The following is a 20,074-nucleotide window of genomic DNA, read 5'->3' as shown; positions in this document are numbered from 1 at the left end:
GACATCAAGAAAGAGATGTGCGTGGGGCGCCTGGGTGGCTCAGTCGGTTGAGCGTCCGACTCTTGATTTTGGCTTAGGTCATCGGATTGAGCCCTGCTGAAGGTTCTCTTTCTCTGTCTCCCTCCCTCTGCCCCTCTGCCTCTCTCTCTCTCTCTCTCTCTCTAAATCTCTAAAGTAAATTAAAAAAAAAAAAAAACCCACAAAGATCTTCACGCGAAAAGACCCAGAACTAAACTGCCCTCAGCTGGGTCTGCGTAACTCCTGGACATGTCTGCCATACGGCTTCGTTGGGGAGAATAATTCGTTATTTCCCAGGAGGGGCTGAGTAGCTCCTTCCCAGTGTTCGACTGCACCCGGAAGGAAGCTGCCCCAGGACGTGTCAGACACAAGTTTGGGCCTGAGCAGTGACTTACAACCAAGGCCACGAGACAGCATGCTGGTTTCCCAGCTTTTACGGTCCGAGCAGGGTGGGAGTGAGGCCGCCACCTTCAGGCAGCCCATTTGTTTTTGGCTCTCATCTTCTCCCTCCAGGAAAGGCATCCGGAGCTCTCTGGACCAAGTCTGGTCTTGACTCCAGGGAGCTCCAGACCTCTTCAGTGGAAGCTCTGCACAAACGTGCTGGGGCAGATTCTGTCTGTGAACATTTGCACCATCAAACCCACTGCTCCCCACTGGGTACCGCCAGGAAATCAGAGGCGCCCACTACTCTGAAAACCGGACCAGCGACAAAGACTCCGCCTTACCTGAGAGGTGAACGCTAAATGGGCCAACCGGGAGCATTAACTGACATATGGAACCCAACGGCAAGCCTCCTGCAGTCAGGCAGGGTTTATATTCCTACCTTTTCTATTTATAAAAGCCCCTGATTGTCCAGGACAGAGCCAGGGACTCAGACTCTTACAAGATCACTTCTACCACACATGCCCCCTCGCCTCCAGAAAGGAAGCTAGTGCCCTGTGGCTCTGCTACCCTAAAACATCCTATCGCCCTTTGCCCCCTCACCTCTTCTGTTCTACCACAAGCATTTCTGGTGCTGACACATGGGGGTGGGCGGTCACCATGAAATCACTGCCTACCACAGTTCATCTTGCATAAAGTCTTCCTGACTGTGGCTCTCGGCATAAAGCCCTAAGAATGAAGGCGGCCACACCCTCTAATATTCCCGCTGTCCTCCTGGGGAAATACTACCCACCTCTGAGTCCAAGGTCCAGGGCCACCCTCACTGTACCTTCTATAACCACCTGACACCCTACAGCAGGTGTTAGCTTAGGCAACCCTCCCCCTTTTGGACGGTAAGCTCCTCCAAGGCAGCGCCTGTGTCCTCTTGATTCGTCTCCCTAAAGCTTTGCACAGTGCCTGGAATACACGGGGGTCGCTGCTGGCCAGTGAGTCAAGCAGCGGGGAAACAACTCTGTCCCTTCCCCTCTCCTTCCCTCCGGAAGTCACCTACCTTATGGAGCTTGTCGGCATTGTCGTAGTAACCCTGAAGCTCCTGGTGCAGCACGCGGTTCTCCTCGGTCAGGATCTCCACCATCTGCTGGGCTCGCTCCACGATGGCGAACGCGTCCGGCCCGAGCTGCTGGCTGGGGGAGGCGGCGGGCGGGGGCTGCGGGGCCGCCAGGGTCATGGGCAGCGCGAGCGGCACGGACACGGAGTGCAGCGGCCCACCAGCGGAGGGGTTCTGGGAGGACATCGGGCTGTGCGGCTGCACTGTCGACGGGAAAGGGAGCTGGCAGGGGCGGCTGCAAGGGAAGTGGACACCGGTCATCACACCCGAGAAACAGGGGAGCAGGGGGGCAGGGAGTCACAACAGGACGCGTCCTAGCGACTGGCCTGGGCTACCAGAGGCCATCAGCGCACATCTGGGTGCTGGCGCCAGTAGAGCAGGTTGGGTCCTTCACCCACAGGCATTTAATGGGTTCTCCCTCTAATCAGCACTGCTCTGGTCGCGGTGGATTCAAGGTCCCTGCTCTCGTGAGGCTTACACGTTCGGGGACACGCTGATCGGCCAGGTATAGCAGAGTAATGTGACTGTGAGTGGCTACGTGCCTAGTTCTACAGAGAGGTCAGGGAGGGAGACGTGGGTGCTTGCGTTGAAGTCTGAATGACAGGTAAGAAGGACCCTGGGGAAAGGAGGAGGAAAAGGAGTCTCCCAGGTAGGGGAATCAGCTAGGGCACGGGGCCCAGGTCAGGATTTAGCACAGGCACCAATGAGTACGAAAGAGAGCGCACACGCAAATACCGAGTAGAGTCTGCAAGTAGTGTGAGATACGACCAGAGCCATGAGCAAAGGCCTTTGTCAGCCAAGGCCAGCCCTTGGTGTAGACCGCGGCCGCAGAGGAGCTGCCCCACTGACTGGTCTGCAGATGGGATGCAGTGGCAAAATGCACGAAGGGCGCCCGCAGGGAGGCCTAAGCGTGGTCTAGATGAGAACCGCGAAGTCTCACAGGGCGGCAGCGGCAGAGAAATCATGGATGGATTGGGGATATGGCTGGATAAATCATGGACAGGGAGAGAGAAGGTGAGGAAAATTTAAAAATTACTCCTGGGGGCGCCTGGGCGGCTCAGTCGGTTAAGCATCTGGCTCTTGATTTCTGCTCAGGTCATGATCTCACAGTTCGTAGGTTCGAGCCCCGCATTGGACTCCTGGCTGACAGCATGCAGCTTGCTTGGGACTCTCTCTCTCTCTCTCTGCCTCCACCCCTGCCCCTCTCATGCTGTCTCTCTCTCTCTCTCAACATAAATAAAGGTTAAACAACATTACTCCTAGATTTGGGGCTTTACACACATGGACAGAAGTACCATCCAGTGAAATGGACAAGTCTTGGGGAAGGGACAAATCTTTTGTTTTGATTTGCCAGGGTGAGGAGGTCTGGGGATCTTAGCCATGTAATAAAGATGGTTCCGGGGCGCGTGGGTGGCGCAGTCGGTTAAGCGTCCGACTTCAGCGAGGTCACGATCTCGCGGTCTGTGAGTTCGAGCCCCGCGTCGGGCTCTGGGCTGATGGCTCAGAGCCTGGAGCCTGTTTCCGATTCTGTGTCTCCCTCTCTCTCTGCCCCTCCCCCGTTCATGCTCTGTCTCTCTCTGTCCCAAAAATAAATAAAACGTTGGGAAAAAAAAAACAAATGTTTCCAAGCCCAGGCACTAGCTTATCTGAAATCTTGGGCTGCCCTCTCTGACTTCACTCCCTAACAATCCCCTCCTCACTTCTCTGTTCCGTAAGAATCATCGCATTTTCTCTCAGCCTAAGCCAAGGGCTCCTACCAACAACTCACGCAGGTATTAGCACCAAAGGCAGTCATGGTGGCCAGTTCTCCAACTACGGCTATCTCTCTTCTGCAGACTGGGGAAGACAAGTTTTCTTGTTGACCTCCCTAACCTTTAGGATTCAGTCTGGGAACTGGAGTGAGCAGAATGATCAGCAACCCTAAACGACCCACATTCTGTATCCCAGGGCAGAGTCCTCTGGAGATCCCGCTACTTTCCAATCCTTGACACTCAGCCCCTGTCACCTACCCTTATTCCTGGCCAGCCGGAGCCAAAGCCCCCACTTTCCCCAGGAGACTGTGTGGCCTTCTGTTTTCCTTATAGGTATACTTGCTAGAATGTTTTTGGACCCTGTCAGGCTCCGTGCCGTTTATTTTGTAAGCGTATCGTACAGTCAGGAGCCCTCTGAATGCCGACTCCTGGCACCTAAATGTCAAACTCTAGAAGAAAATTTGAGAAGGGCCACCTTAGCCCTCCCTGCACGGATATGCAGACGTTCGTAAAGACGACCTCAGAAGAAATGCAGGAGAGCCCGACAACGTGACCTATCACAGGCCTCGCTCTGGTAACAAACACCAGAGCCTCGCACCTAGGCTCGGGAGGGATTGCCCAACTAGGTTTCCTTAGGCCTTCAGTCAGGAAGCCCCTTCCATTTCCTGTTGAAATGGCTGGGATCTGAGTTCTGCAACGCCTGGTGGAGAACGATGGAGCTCAGTTGGGTTCTTTATTCCTTAAGCGGGCTCCACCTTCCAGCCATCCTTGGAGTTCAGAAGGAGTGTTGTCACGGGGGGCCGGGGGGGGGGGGATGTAAACCACCCCTCCTCCCTCCCTCTCCATACCTGTGACATAACTACCTGCCCGTCTCTTCAGAAATAAAACGCTTCGGCGTTTTGATGAATTTGTGCCCCTTCCACAATGAAGCGTGTATATGACTATGTGTCGTCCTGTGTGTATGAGGTCCAACTCCGTGGCAAGAGTGGAAAGGCTCTGAGTGTCATACTCCCTTCCCGCTTCATCCAAGGTAAGGGACACATGTGGCGTGTCTCCTTGGAGCTGAGGTGGGTACAGATGAACCTATCACCTGCTCTCCAAACCATGGGGCTTCCCTTTGACCCAGGCAGCTTTGGACTAGGGCTTCTATCTTTTAACATTTATTAAGCTCTGGGATTTGGGACTCACTATGGTCAATGGTAGGCTTATCTTCTCATCTTTCTCTGATATATAACAAAAAGGAAGTGTTTTCTGAATGCCAGCCTAAGTTACCCATGATGGTGACTAGTTACCTGAGTGGCAATGCAGGAAAAGGGTGTTTGCCAAAGTCAGGCGACAGGAAAGAACTTACTTTTTCAAAATGGGAACTCTTCTACTAAAGAGAACATTGGCCGCATAAATAACTCCGTTACACATTCGATAAACACCATATTACAATGGATGATGTGCAGGCAGGTCAGCAAACTTCTATTCATTGGCTCCACTACTCAGCCAACGCGTTGGTGGGCTCAACGATATGTACAAGGCAGATGTGGGTTTAGTGTGAATGAGGGGGACACGGTGTTGGGACAGAACAGGAAAATGTCACATGAGATCATACTAAAAACCACCTACCCTTAGCTTACAAAGATAATGCTGTTGATTGGCCGTGACCCTGGCAACGGGGACACAGAGAAAAGAGAAAAAGACAAGATGGGTACCAACAGTTAAATGAGAAACACCTGTGAACAGAATGCGACGCTACAGGGATTTGTGCGCCTCTTTCCCCTGCAGGTTGTGAAGTCAGAGAGCTAGCTTATTTGACACCATGCGTCTTGGGTTTCCTGGGACAGTGCACAACTTAGCTCGATGCTAAAGGACTTAGGGAGCTAATAATATGTACAAAGCCCGGCACAAAGGAAGTACTGGTCAAACAGTTAGTTATAATCACCATTAACTATTATCACCTGAATCCCACAGCCCCTAATACAAATCCTCCCACCAAGCAATGCATGCGTAAGTCCCAATAATTTTTTTTCTGTTATGGCTAATACTTATTAGCATTTTTTGCATTTATAACTGCCTTATAAAATAGGTATCAATGTCAGACTACTTAGATGAGAAAAAGCGCAGGATGGTAACTTACAAAATATAACAGAGATAATAGGAACATAAAGAAGACCCAAGTCCAGGCTTTTGGTTTCCAGAGTCCATGCAGTTCACTATTTCTCCCTATACTGGCGAGAACAGGGAGGGAAGGCGACCACCCTTTGGTTCTTTGCTCCTGGGTTCCCGTGGCCTTGTCGGAGCAACCACACCATGGGGTGTCCATGATCCACACCCTAACACCAAGCATCACAGCTTCTATAGGCTCGAGCAGCCTCGGGGGAAGCAGGAAGGCTGGAAATCTGCCTCTGAGTTGTTCTCTTGGACTGTTCCTTACATTCAACATTATTAGCTTCCACGGGCTAATGTCCTGTCTACAGAGAGCGTTCTACTTATTGGGGGCCTGGGCTATCTGGGAGGCACCACATTTCATCACCTAATGCTCACAAAAACTGAGGCCAGTACCACGAACCAGGTCCCACTCCTTTCTGAAGGAATGCAACGAACCTTGGAACGCCACAGAAAGTGACCTTTTTCCATCTGCCACCGAACCAACCAGTTACTTAAATATGTCTGAGCAAAGCTGAAAAAGCCTCTTGTCCCCAAGTCCACAGTGATGTATTAAAAAAAGAAAAGAAAAAAAAAAAAGAATCATAGCATTTAAAGAGTCACATCTTGACAAAAGAAGGGTCATGTAGGGAAGCCTTGTAGACTGGTCCTCCATCATCAATGACTCTGGACCATGCTGCCCATAGCCTGACCCCAGAATTTGCTCCCCATTTCTTTCCTCCAAGCTTACAACATGCCTAAATCACAATCCTGACAACCTACAATCACTGGACTATATCATGTCTTTTGTTCTCCTGAATTTTTATTTAAATATATTATTTAATTTTTCATACATGAGCCTTTTCTCCCAAGTTTTTAGCATGTATCTTTTTTGAGGGTAGAAAATTATGACTTCTACTAAGTTGGTACTCCATACATTTGTGTCAACTGATTTGACCCCTAAGCCCAAGAGCAAGTTGGGAGACCATATATGCTTGATGAGCTTTCAAATAATGGCTAAACCTTCAACATTACACTATTAAAGAGGAGACCTCTGGTGTTTAGATTGGCTCTGGATAATTAGTTCATGACAGAATCTCAAATCATGAGATTGCCAACATAATAAATATCATGGCTCCGTGTTATTGCCCTTCTTACGTATTTGGGGTCACAAAATGCAGCTCAAAATGGGAGCGACGATGTTATTTGGACTGCGGAAACAAGGTCACTGAGGGCGTCTAATCAACAATCCATTTGTTCTGTGCATACTGCAAACCTTCACAGACGAGCTTATTTAAACTTTCATATTTGTTAACACCTGTCTGTAAATGCACCACATTAGCATTTTACGTCAACTGCATCACTTAATTCTTACAATCTTGGGCATTCACTGATCTCATGCCATACATTATCCTACTCTTAAAGTATGCAACCTTCAGGATTCACAAAGCAGAGACTTCAAGGCCTTTAGAAAGCCAAAAAATGGACTTTGAACCGGGCTTGAAATCACCCTCCTTGCACCACACGAGGGCTAACTCCCATGTTAGTACAAGAGAGCACTGCTCTTTAGTATGGGGTATCCTTTTTCTGCTTCGACTTCTTTCTAACCAGGTACCCGTGGAAAAGTTTTTAACTTCCTCACCTTTAAGTGATGATGATAATATCCACCTGACAGGGTGGTGGTGAGAATTCAGTGAGATAAGGAATACAAAGCATTGCACACAGTGTCTCTCTTTAGGGAAGTACTTAATACCTGTTAGCCTCTCTTATCACGCACTGCCAATAGGTGTTAGGAGAAAGGCAAGAGGTACCACCCTTGAATGTCCCTTCGCCTTCAAACACCACGGTCCCTAATCCTCAAGCTCAGTAAGGGATCAAGGCACACTCCAGAGCCACAGAATCTCCGACTTCTGAGCAGCTGCCCCGCAGCGGGATGCAGAATGAGAGCATCATGTCAAGGTAGTGTCTGGACCCATCAGGACATTCTCTCTCGGACACGGCCCTCCTTCCTTCTGGACTTGTGCTGTCCCAAAGAGTAGCCAGGAGCCACGTGGGCTACCAAACACCTGAAATGTGGCAAGTCTGGATTGAAATGCGCAAGAAGGGTAAAACGTGCATCAAAATCTGAGGACTTAGGACAAGGCATGTAAAAGAGCTCATTAATAGCTTTTTTTTTTATGTTGGTTATCTGTTGAAATGACAACAGTTTTAACTAACTAAAACATGTTTTTAAAGATAGGTTTTTAATGGGTTAACTAAACTAGGTTTGAAAATTAACTTTACTTGTCTTAACTTTTAAGAAAACATGGCTGCTAGAACATCTCTAAGCAGACACGTGTGGCTCACAGCGTCCTTCTACTGGACAGCACTGCTGAAGACCCTGCTATACGTTCACCAAAAGGCCTCATTCTGGAGATAATTCAGTGACTGTCAGAGCAATTCATGCAAACAGACCAGCAGTCCCCTCTCTGCGGTCCCCACATCCCCAAGCAGCAAGGGTGATCAGCAAGCCATATCCAACGTATGAAACTATATGTTCATCTGCAATTAGGCCATCCTGCGAACATTTATAAATCTGGCTTGTGTGATGGACAAAATGTTTCAAACCATGATACGAAAATAAACATCAGTGGATAAATGGATGGAGGATGTAATCAAGGAATTCAAAAGAGAAAATGCAGACGGCTAAATACATTTTCCAAAGCAAAGTTATTAATAGAGAAATAAAATCAAAATAACCTTTTTCAGTTTACTGACATTAACAATTCAGTTCAACAAGTTCTAACTGAGTCCCTAAGAAAGGATTTTTGTTTTTTGATAAATTTGTTTTTAATGTTTATTTATTTTTGAGAGAGACAGAGACAGAATGCAAGTGGGTTGGGGCAGAGACAGAAGGGAGGCACAGAATCCAAAGTAGGCTCCAGGCTCTGAGCTGTCAGCACAGAGCCTGACGCGGGGCTCCAACTCATAAGCTGTGAGATCATGACCTGAGCCTAAGTCAGATGCTCAAACGACTGAGCCACCCAGGCACCCCAGGATTTTTTTAAATCCTCAAGATAAGACACATATTCGAATTTCACCTAGTATGTGTGAAAAACAGCATGCAGGAAAATGACTGGAAGGAATTATAACAAAGGGTCAGAGTGACTAATGCTAAGTGATGGGATTACGGGTTTTTTTTTTTCTTGTCCTATTTTTCTTTATAGAATTTCCACAACGAACATGTATGGCTACTTAAAACAAAAATTCACTGTCTAAGGAATACATGAACTTTACAAAAATTAGAAAATAAAGATAAACCAAAAAATCTGCATTGTTATTTTAATAATCAGAAAGTAAACAAAACGAGGTAAAGGAATGAAAAAATGAAATGAAATAATAAAGAGCTTCTTGGCTCATGGTGAAGAGGTTCAAATTTTAAGACTTCTCCTTAAGCAAAAATACCTATTTACATAGAATTTTCCAACCTAACAGTAGTTTCTTATAATTTTCTGACCCTCAAAGCAACACAGAGAACAGAGTATTTAACAATGGTTAGTCTGGATAATGGGACTGCGGGTAATTTACATTTTCCTTCTTTTTTCGGCAGTGAAAAATCAGTTAGTTTTAGAAAACATCAACCGTAACAAGTTGCAGATAAGGAAACTGAGGCTCAAAGAACTTAACACAACTGACTGCAAAACAGAAGAGCCAGAACTCAAAACTCCTCAAATCTTCTCTCAAACCCACAGCCTCCCCACCCAGACCCGTTGGCTGTGTAGACACCGGTAAGACTCGTAAATGCCCAAATTAAGACTCCAGTCTTGCGTAAACTAAGATCAGATTTATTGCTATGCAGGATGGATATAGACAATCCTCTTGTTTGAAGAAGTCACTTGTTTAATGCATCATGGCTGGAATTGTGTTAGGTTTCCCGAGAAAGTAACCTGAACTTGACCCTAGCCTTTGAAATTCCCATACTGCAGAGCCATTTCTCAGAATAAACAGCATTTTACCTAGCTCATCCAGCCATAATCCAGCTTAAAAACTGTAGAAACTCCTAAATTCGAATGCTGGTATTCAAAACACACGTTTAGCTGGTGGAATTTAAACGAGGCTCCATAGCCTCATTTTTGTTAAGGGCAATGCATAGTCTTTAATCCAACAACTCTGGATCTGGCTTACCTTTTGTCCTACATAGCAATTCATTTTCATAACTGGATGAACCACAAATCGCCACTCTGGAAACACACTTACTCTGAAAATTCTCCTTCCTCCTCCAGGCATTTCCGACTCAAAGTACGATGGGACCACCAAACATTCTTTCTTGCAATACGGCACATTCCAAACCTCAAGCCAAGCCCACCAAGTAAGCCCTGCTCTTTAGCATGAATCTTTATGCTTGTTTGTGTTTTAAACTGCACTCTGGCTGCACAGTTGGATTGACAGGCGTTTCCTGGGGAGAGGTGTTCTCTCTCTTTCATTTGCCACATGTGCTCCTTGGCTGTGTCCCCTCTTGCTCCCTCCCTCCTCCCTGAACCCTCATTTGGCATGTTCCCAGAGAATGTCATCTATCCTAAATAAAGCCAGCCCTGGAGGTTTCTCAGGGGGAGGGGTGGGGGGGGGGGGGGAAATGCACAGTGCACTTTTTAAGGAAAACACGAGAGGTTTAGGACATTAGTTACACCCACAAGTTCCCTCTCTGACTACAGGAAATGGCAAGCCCCTGTCCTGCTGGGAAGAGGGTGGTGGAGATGACGGGCCCCTGGGGAGAAGCAAGCCAGCTTCTCTGTGCAAGAAGTCCACAGCACCTCTTGCTCCATCATCTTTTATCAGCCTCGGACAGCGGGTTGGGTCAAACGCCACCATTTCAGGCCTTTATAACGTATCCGCCTACATACTAAATATCAAATTAATACATTCACAGATGAATAAAATATTAGTAAACAGTCACCACTCTTTTCTCTGCTCCTGGGAAGCTAGGAAATCAAACCCCCTATGCTGATGAGGCGAATCAGCCAAGATACAGGACAAAAAAGGGCAATGGACAGGTGGAAAGAGAGTGCTCTCTTCGTGGACAGGAGTCATTTTTAGTCTTTTTCCAAATCGATACTGTCTGAGCCATAAAAGTTAGTCATTATTTAAAAAAAAAAAAATTTAACGTTTATTTATTTTTGAGACAGAGAGAGACAGAGCATGAATGGGGGAGGGTCAGAGAGAGGGAGACACAGAATCTGAAACAGGCTCCAGGCTCTGAGCTGTCAGCACAGAGCCCGACGCGGGGCTCGAACTCACAGACCGCGAGATCATGACCTGAGCCAAAGTCGGCAGCTTAACCGACTGAGCCACCCAGGCGCCCCAAAAGTTAGTCATTAAAATAGTACCCTCTTCCGTAACTGAAGCATTCTGCTAAAAAGAGGCTAAGGCAGACAACACTGCCTCGGTCCCCCCCTCCAAATGAAAGTAAGCCAGAAGCCAGCCGTAGCTCAGAGCTACAGCCGTCAGCAAGCTTAAGTTTGCTCCTAGGCCTTCTAAGATACCTGGAGACAAAGGGGGCATCTGGAGGCCTTTCCCCCTAGAGTCTGGAATACGTCATCAGTATTCTAGACCTCCTGCAAAAAACAGAAGTGGGCAGAGTACAGGCTGGACATCAGGTGTGATATATACATCTGGTTAGAAGTTCGCCAGAGGAGAGCTACCAAATAAAAACCGTATTTTTGCCTCTACTGCAACATACAGTGGGGTGGCCGAGGGCTCACTTTCTGGGAGCTGCAGCGTGTGGCAGAGAAACCCAGGTTTGCTCACTGGCTCCTGCACTTCCCACGCTGGTGCCTGGGACTACGTTACTTTAACTCACCTCTAAGCCTGAGGGTTTACCACGCACATCATGGACCTCCCCCCACACCATATGACAGTGACGGTGACACCACCCACCCCTCAGAACTGAAGGAGAGAGCGAGGATGAGGTAACCTACACAGCAGGCCCAGCATACAGAGTTCTAGAAACTGGAAAATCAGGGCAAGCATTAGAGGAAACAGGTTTTAGTGTACTCTGAATCCATTATAACGTATAGATCATACGAACAAAAAACACGGTTGATTTTCAAGACCAAATCCATCTAACTAGTAAAATAACCCCCCAATGACCTAGCTTATAATTGCAAATTAAAATCATTAATGCCATCTGCTCATTAAATTAGCAAAGTTTTTGTAACTGTAGTGACTAATGTCGGTCAAAGGGCAGTGATACAGGCACTATCATATTTTTGCAAAGGTACCTGGAATCACAAGTCATTAAAGGTTTGCTACAATGTACCCAATAATTTCAACTCTAAACAATGATTCCTAAAAAAGTAAACCAAGAGTTCAGAGACCCCCTCCAGAGAACAGGTGGGGTGAGAACAGATGGGGTGACCATCCACTGAGCTGAAGCAAGGAGGGAACCTGGGCTCCAAAGACTCTTTAAACAGACTTTCAACTGGTCCTTCTGTTTTTATCTCCACCTTCACACTCATTTTCAGAAATACTATCAATTCTTTTTTTTTGTTGTTTTTTTTTTATTTATTTTGAGAGAGAGAGAGAGAGAGAGAGAGAGCAGGGGAGGGGCAGAGAGAGAAGGAGAGCGAGAATCCCAAGCAGGCTACACTCTGTCATGGCAGAACCTGACTGGGGGCTCAATTCCACAATGGTGAGTTCATGACCTGAGCAGGAATCAAGAGTTGGTCACTCAACCGACTGAGCCACCCAGGCGCCCTGAAATACTACCAATTCTCAAATGTTTGGACTCTTCTCCAGAACAGTCAGGCTGCCTCTCAGCCTCTTCCATTGTGCATTCAGGAAGCCACTCTCCCAGATCCAGGGTTAGGGTCAGGGTCAAGGCCAAGGTCAGGGCTAGGGCCAGGGTGAGGGATAAGGTATATGCCCGGCACCCTGCAGCCCAGAAGCCCCTCAAAAGGGCCAGGGCTAGCTTCAGGGTCAGGATTAGGATTAGAGTCAGAGGTTAAGGGTTAGGGGCCAGGGCATGAAAAATTTGATATGCATGATGATGTTCATTACATTATTTATAGAAAAAATGATGTAAGTTATATGTTCTATAAAATATTACACAGCAATAAAAAGGATGGCTATGGAAATTACACACTGCAAAAAGAATGTGATACAAAACTACCTAAAAAAAGCTACGATCCTAATCTAAATGTAATCTAGGATTACAACACGTGAAAAACTTAATGTGTATAGGAAAAATATTAACAGTAATTGTATTAAGAAAGTAGGATATTTTGAGTAATTCTTTGGCATCTTCGGTTTCCACTTTTGGAAACATGGTCGGATTTCTTTGGAAAGCAAACATGCATTTGATTAACGTACTCCAAGCGCTGTGACAGAGGTCAGCTCACCCACCAGAACCCACTCACGCGTTCGCTTCCATTCACAGTACAGTCCCGTACCCCAAGTCACTACTTCTGGAAGTGTCCTGTTTCCACAAACTGAGTCAGAATGAACACCCAAATGCTTGCCTTTTTTTTTTTTTTTTTTTTTTTAAAGCACAATTCTACATAGAACAGCCTGTCCAATTTTCACCTTGTCCTCCTTTGTATCCGTCCATTTCCACTTCTGGGTTGAAGGGTAAGAAGTATGGAGCAGAAAAACAACCAGAGCCTTCATCCATGGCTGGCTCTTGTTCCCTGGAGGTCCCCCCCAGCCACCTCAGCAGGACCTCGGTCTCCCCGTCTCCATCAGCCTCACCCACAACAAGGGCCAAGGTGGTACAAGTCAAGGAGGCTTTGACTGATAGGCTCTCCATGGGGGTTCCCACCAGAGAAGACTAACACACTTTACAACAGACTACCACACATCTCCGTCTTTAGCAGATCAGGGCAGGTGAATTTATAAGCTATGGTGAGTCAGTATTATGAAGGTCAGAACACTAAGCTCATACTCCTCTTATCACAAGCTCTACACTCTTGTCTCACTCGTCTTTTGGACCTTTCCACCTCTAGGCAAAAAAATCAGTGAAGTCTGAACAAAGTAAAGGGTTGGACAAAACCACTGAATGAATCTTCACCACATACTGAGCCCATTTTTTGCATCACAAGGCAAGGCGATGGACTCCATGATCTCACTCAGTGGCTTTTCCTTCACGTCCAGGAGTCTATTATGTATTGACTCATCAGGCTTCTGAAACCATTGCCATAAATGACAAACAGATAGCCCTTTCGGCACAAGAGAATGTATCCGTGAAATTAAAAGGAGCCCTGCTCATCTCTTGGCTCAAAGAAAACTTGAACATCACACGCTGCTGAGTTTCAGATCCAACCCTTGAAGTTCAGACCACGGTAGATGTGTCCGGAGCAGGGCTGGTGTGGATACAACTTTGTTTACTCTGTCAGCCCAGGGCTGTGCCGCCGGAGCCATGCTGGCTCGCCATGGCCAGGCTCACAAAGGGCCCTTGTAGCTCTGGGGCCAAGCCTCAATGGTCTGTCTGTTACGTCCCCTGCGCCATTTTGATGTGCCACGTCAATCCGGCTGCCAAGACTGGCAATTGGCTCAAATCCCTCATACATTTCTTCTTTTTAACGTCATAGCTTTGAGACAAATGACACTTTCCACAAATAACTGGGTACATCTCCTGTTGGCATTTCCCTCCTCCCCTTCCCATATCTCGCCACTCCGTATCGCACGTACTGCCAAATGATGAAAAGCAGAATGACCCACTTTAGGCACTGCTGTAAAGCCAAAGGGAAGTGGCTTGATGTGGGGATATTCCCACCTTCTACCAAGCTCTAGAGGCTAAGTTAAATGTTTAGGAAAAACTGTGAAGTATCACAAACCAAACTCTGATATGATCGTGCGATAAACATCACAGACTACTTTACACAAGTCTCTGGAATCGATGTGGCACCAATTGGAGATATGAAGACTCTTTCCCCCCTTCTTCAAACCTGGTGCTTTTGAAGTTTAAATGTCTCCTGTGGCTTAAGGAACTATAAGAGGGTAAGAGGCAAGAGCCCCGTGGGCCCCATCTTGGATTCCTCAGTGGGGTCAGGCTGTGCCCCCTTTAGGAAGAATGAGTTCTGCAGCCCGTCAGAGGTCTAAAAGGTAGCGTACTGCTCCCAAGCTGGCATTTCTGGCCCAGTGCACGGAAACGTGTCAACAGCTGGGAAGAAAAGGGCACGTCGGCCGGCTCTCTTCCTGCCAGGGCCCAGTCACACCCTTTTCGGAAGATGGACAGCCAAGGTATGCCCTGCGCCCAGTCGCTGGGGTCGCACAGGGAAAACTCGACTCGTCTGATTTAGAAACAGATAAATAAGGCCCTCTGTGAAAATGAAGACATAGCCAATAACAGGCAGTGGCCCCTTGCCTGTTCTGCTCACGCTCCACCCTCTCCCCAAGAAGCTCGGCAACATCGAAATGCCGGGAACTCCCAAATTTGTATCTTCGGACCCAATTTCTCCCTTGAGAGCTTGGTTTCCAATTGCCCTATGACTCCTCAGCTTCCATACCTGATCAGTCATTAAATCCCACCAATTCTGCTTCCACGCCTCTCACAGTATATAACGCTCCCCTACCCCTCTGGCCTCAAACTTGGACCGTCCTCCCCGATTCCATTGAAATTGTTCCTAAAGGTCCGCATTGGTCCCAGTCCTGTTCCTCTGCTTCATCACCACCCTTCACTGCCCCTGAGGTCAGCCTAATAAACATCACCAGAGTCTCGACTTGAAAACACTGGCTTTCCTGATCGCTTATGGCTAAATTCCAAACTCCAGAGTAGGACTCCCAAAGCCCTCTACCAGTCGGTCTCTGCTCCCTGTTCTAAAATTTTTTTTTTCAACGTTTATTTATTTTTGGGACAGAGAGAGACAGAGCATGAACGGGGGAGGGGCAGAGAGAGAGGGAGACACAGAATCGGAAACAGGCTCCAGGCTCTGAGCCATCAGCCCAGAGCCTGATGCGGGGCTCGAACTCCCAGACCGCGAGATCGTGACCTGGCTGAAGTCGGACGCTTAACCGACTGCGCCACCCAGGCGCCCCTCTGCTCCCTGTTCTAACACACCTCTGCCACTGCTGGCCAAACTGCCCCCACCAGCGGCACTGCAGCTCATTCGAGACAAACAGGAGGCGCGCCCCCTGCACGGTGCGCTCTGCTACCTCCTCTCTTCGCATGATTTCCCCACAGCTCCTGCTCGTCCTTCAAGGCCCTGTCTGGAGGTCACCTCCCCTGTGGGGCTCTTCCACCGCCCCTCCAGTTGTGAGTCATACTATCTCCCTGGTTCCGAGCACACAGCATGCTGCATGGCATCGATGGACTCAGAGGCTGGCTCCCCCGGGACAGCACCCTCAGGTTCTGGAGGGCAGGGAGTCTTTCTCTATCTCTGAACTTGGTACAAGGCTGCACAGAGTTTACAGTCAGCAAGTGCTGCTGAATGTACCGGGTCATCAGAGGAGGGATTAGAATTAGCACAACGGAGGGGAGAGATTTTGACGGTCGGGACACGGGAGCCTAGCTCCAGAAGCCTCGGAGCTGTGGGCTGTGGAAATGTATGAATCTCTCCAGGTTTTAGTTTCTCATCTGTTCAATATGGAGGGGAGACTACATGATTTCTATGGCCTCTTTAACTCCTCGGTTCTAGCCATCAGACTACGTTTTCCTTTCCAATCTACAATGAAGAAAGGCTCCATAAAACCCCACGGTAATAACATGCTCCGGGAGTTGGACACTCTCCACAAAGCCAGCCAGGAATATTGCTGCCTTGCCTGGCCATTGGGCACAGCTCCCCAGGACAGCCAACAACGGAGTCTCCTCCCCTCGACTCAGAAATCCCCAGTCGCCTTCTGTTACATTTGGAGAATATCCCTAGTTGCTCTCTGTTCTGTTTCACTCTATGTATTTTGGCCAAGAAGTGGCTTATTAAATATTATGCACAGGAAAAAAAAAAAACAAAAAACTGATGGCAAAAACCTAACATGCCTTGAAAATAACAAGCACTAAGAACATAATGGCTTGAATTCTGACGCGCCAGACTAAAACCTCTGGGCTTGATAATCACCTCGTGACCCCGTACTCCGGGGGCGGCTGGTACCTCAGCACGGCCACCTCTGTTCTCGCAGGCTGAGGAGCAGGGTACGGCTTGACCATCTCGTGGAGCATCCCCGGGTGCTGGTCACTGTAGAAAAGTCCATGCTCCTGGGTCTTGCTGACCGGGGCCATCAGCTGCTTGGTCTTGTAGGGGTACTCAGGCGGAGGACCCCGGGGGTCCAGCGCTTTGCCTGCGGGCTGGGCGGGGGAGGGGCCCCCTCCCGCCTTGAACCCCTTTCCGCTCCCTGAGCCAGGGAGGTGCTGCTTAGCTCCGGTCCTCTCCAGGGACAGCTGCATGATTCTCTCACTGAGTGAGCGGACGTGGCCCTGCTTAAGCTCTTTGAGCGCCTCGTCCTTATGTGCCTGCCCGCTGTTGGCGCGGTTCACCGTGGGCCTCCCCTCAGTCCGGGCCTTCTGACTGGTGCCCCCAGCCATGTAGTAGCCATGGCCGATAGCCCCCTGCTGCTGTTGCTGCTGCTGCTGCTGCTGCTGCTGCTGCCCTCTGAAGAACTGGGACTGGGCCTTGGCCTCCTCGTAAGTGGGCAGCTCCTCATTGTTCTGCTGAGGCTGTGTGGGCCGCACCTGCTTCTCCATCACCGTGTTGTCCACCTGGTGTTCTTGACCCTGCGGTTCCTGGCGTGCCGACTGGTAGACCATTTGTGGGTCTTCTTGGGTGAGGTTTTCCGTGGAAGAAAAGTTGTTTGGAGGGTGGGCTGGTCCTGCACTCCCTGTGGCCTGGTGCTGAATGGCCAGCAAGTTCATGTTCTCGGTCGGGGTACCATACCGCAGTTGTTCCTGGATCAGCCGCTGCAACACTGTTCCAGCTGCCGCATCCTCGGAACCTCTCATTTCCACCTCTGAGATCCTCAGGAAGTTTGGGGAGTGGAAGCTGCACAGAGGATCCTCAACTGAAAGATAAACGCGGGAGAAAAGGTATCAGGATATTCCACAGGAATACCGGCCTGCTGATGCATGGTGAATAATGAACATTCGAGCCACAGTAGCACTTAAAGACAAGATTTCAAATACCCTGCCACCTCGATTTACCCCGCAGTTTCTCAGGAAGTGTTTCTCCAATTCAGAGCGTCTCTACCACTCTCCACTGCCAGGCCTCCCGCTTCCTGCTGGACCTTGCTCTGTCCTTCCCCTCTCCCCTTCCTTTAAACTCCCCACCGGCACTCCCCTTCCCATCCGCACACAAACACGCCAAATCTTCCCCATCTTAAAAAATAAATGCAAGCCAAAAACCAAGATGAAGCAAAAAGCAACCCCTTTTTCTTGGCCCTACCCATGTCCCCCTAACTGCCGCCCGTGTATCTCTCCTCCCCTTCTCTTCTGATTGCCCTCAGTAGGCGATCTGCACTCGCGGGTCTCACTTTCCAGATGCTCCATTCAACACCCTCCCTACTGCTCTGATTAGCAGCCGAGCCCAATGAGGATTTTCCACCTCCTGTGGTATGCACCTCACCTCTCTGAAGCATTCTGCACGTTGATCATCTGCTTCTTGAAATGCTCTCCTAATTCAGCATCCAGGTCTCCCCCTCCCAACACCCGCCCTGGTTCCAGCCCCTGCCTCTCCGTGCACTTCTCTGACTCCCTTTTCTCCACCTGCTCCTTAAATTCTGGTGTTTCCCACAACTCTGCCCTGAATGCCCTCCACCCTCACTCAACAGAACTTCCTCCATCATCACACCTGCCACTGGTCTTCAACCACTGACTCAGGACCCACACCTACAACGACCAGCAGACGGTCCATTAGTTCTTCAAACTCAACATGCCTTCCGCACCCCCAACCTCACCCTCACCAAACCCCATATCCCTGCCTCATCTACTCCTTGCCAAGCCAGAAACCTGGGAGTTTTCCAAAATTCCTTCCTTTTCCCCTACCTCCAACATCCAGGGTCAGCCTGTCAATTCCACCTCCTGAACGTCTCTCCCAACCTTCTTCGTTCCCATCCCAATCTCCAAGTTTATTATTAATAACCACAATACAACCCCAAGAACCATTTGAAAAGTGCATATGATGTGTCAAGTTTTGTGCTAAATTCTCTCCATACGTTATTTTGTTTATTCCACATAAAATCGTATGAGGCACATAAAATCATACGACACAGATATCCATTTCCCCTATCTTACAGATGAGGAGGGAGGTTCAGAGAAGGCAATGACAGATGTCACAGGAGCAGCAAAGGCCAGAACCAGGACCTGACTCATTCTACAACAAAATCTGTGTTCATTCCACAACACTGCAAAGCCCTTGGTGTCTCATACCCAGACAATTCCAGCAGCCTCCTTATCTAGTTCTCTGACACGCCTCTCATTCCCACCTCCAAACCCACCCCTTAGACCTCAACCTATCTTCCACATTACCCTGAGAGACTGTTCGAATACGAAAACCTAATAATATCACTCCCCTGCACAAGATTCCTCAGGGGTTAGTTACCAGATGAAACTGACATTCTACCCTAGGATGTAGCAGGTATGGCCTTACTTATCCAGCAACAGTGCAGGCCACCAGCACTTAAGACCACGTACTTCCCAGACATGTCAGTTCCCTCCTGCCTCTAGGCCTTGGCTCCCTCTCCCTAGAAAGGTGCACCTCACCATGTCTCCTTGGGACATTCCTAGACGTGCTGTACGTGATAATTTCACAGCTGCCTCTGAGTTAATCGTGTCCTTCTGCAGCCCAGCAGGCTTGAAGCCCTCCTTCTCCTAAGTCCCACTCCATTTGTCAATATCACCATTACAGCAATTATCATGGTAGATGGAAATGGTTTATTTACACAAGACTCTCAGCTTCTTCAAGGCAAGGATCATGCCACCTCATCTGGCTCTCCCTAGTGCGCAACCCAAGGAAGTGCATAACCCAGGGAAGTGCGTAATGGGGGAGCAAACATTTAAGCAGCAAAGAATACCTAATGAATGCCAAGAAATATACAATGTATCCATCTCACAACAATACTAATAAGTAGTGTACTGAGAAAATTATACAGCATGAAAACAGTAAAAGTTCTAGCTCTTACTACCGGCATGACCTTGGCATGACCTTGAGCAAATCGTTTACTGTCTCTGAGCTCAATCTCCTCTGCAAATTGACAGAACAGAACTCGACCATCTCCAAACAGCCTCAGTTCTACGATTCCATGCAATGATGGCTCTGCGTTTCTATATGTACAGAGAACACATCATCTCCCCTCAAAACATCTTTCTTCCCCACGGTTGCCTCTTTGTTTTGTGGATTTCTTTTTTTTTTTTCTCTAAGTGACATCCTTATCATCTATGAGTCATCCAGATAGAAATTTCAGATGAACTTTTGGCCCTTTGTCTCCTTTTCTCCCCACATTTGATCAACTGCCAAGCTGGTTTTTCTCAGTCCACAGTGAAACGAGAAAAAATAACGGTGGTGGGGTATGCTTACAAAATATATAGATATACGTATACTTGCACGTACACATGTGCATATATACAGATATATGTCATTGGCTTTGTGCCTTTTTTTGGCATGGGCTGTCAAGGGTTACATCACTTTTACTCTTTTTGGCATTAAAATATGAGAAAAGGTGGCACTAGATGACATTTTCAGTGTCTCTGAGACAGCAAAAGACCGCAACCCTAACTTCTATGCCC

General features: G+C 48.2%; 1 protein-coding gene across 15 annotated transcripts in view; it reads right to left on the bottom strand.

Annotated features, from left to right (window-relative positions):
* AMOTL1 (angiomotin like 1) overlaps window positions 1-20,074 on the bottom strand; it is a 159,393-nt gene that overhangs the window by 55,453 nt on the left and 83,866 nt on the right. For all 15 annotated transcript variants that reach the window (XM_040489654.1, XM_040489656.1, XM_040489658.1 and 12 more), the window contains 2 exons: window positions 16,419-17,355; window positions 1,451-1,742 (listed from right to left, as the gene is read on the bottom strand). In XM_040489654.1, coding sequence (XP_040345588.1) covers window positions 1,451-1,742; window positions 16,419-17,355 — 1,229 coding nt within the window. The remainder of the gene's footprint in view (window positions 1-1,450; window positions 1,743-16,418; window positions 17,356-20,074) is intronic.

This window comes from Herpailurus yagouaroundi, unplaced genomic scaffold (genome assembly GCF_014898765.1).
Source record: "Herpailurus yagouaroundi ecotype Mexico unplaced genomic scaffold, PumYag 180, whole genome shotgun sequence".
NCBI lineage: Eukaryota > Metazoa > Chordata > Mammalia > Carnivora > Felidae > Herpailurus > Herpailurus yagouaroundi.
Note: the sequence above shows the minus strand (reverse complement) of the source record. Positions and strands in the feature narration are given on the sequence as shown.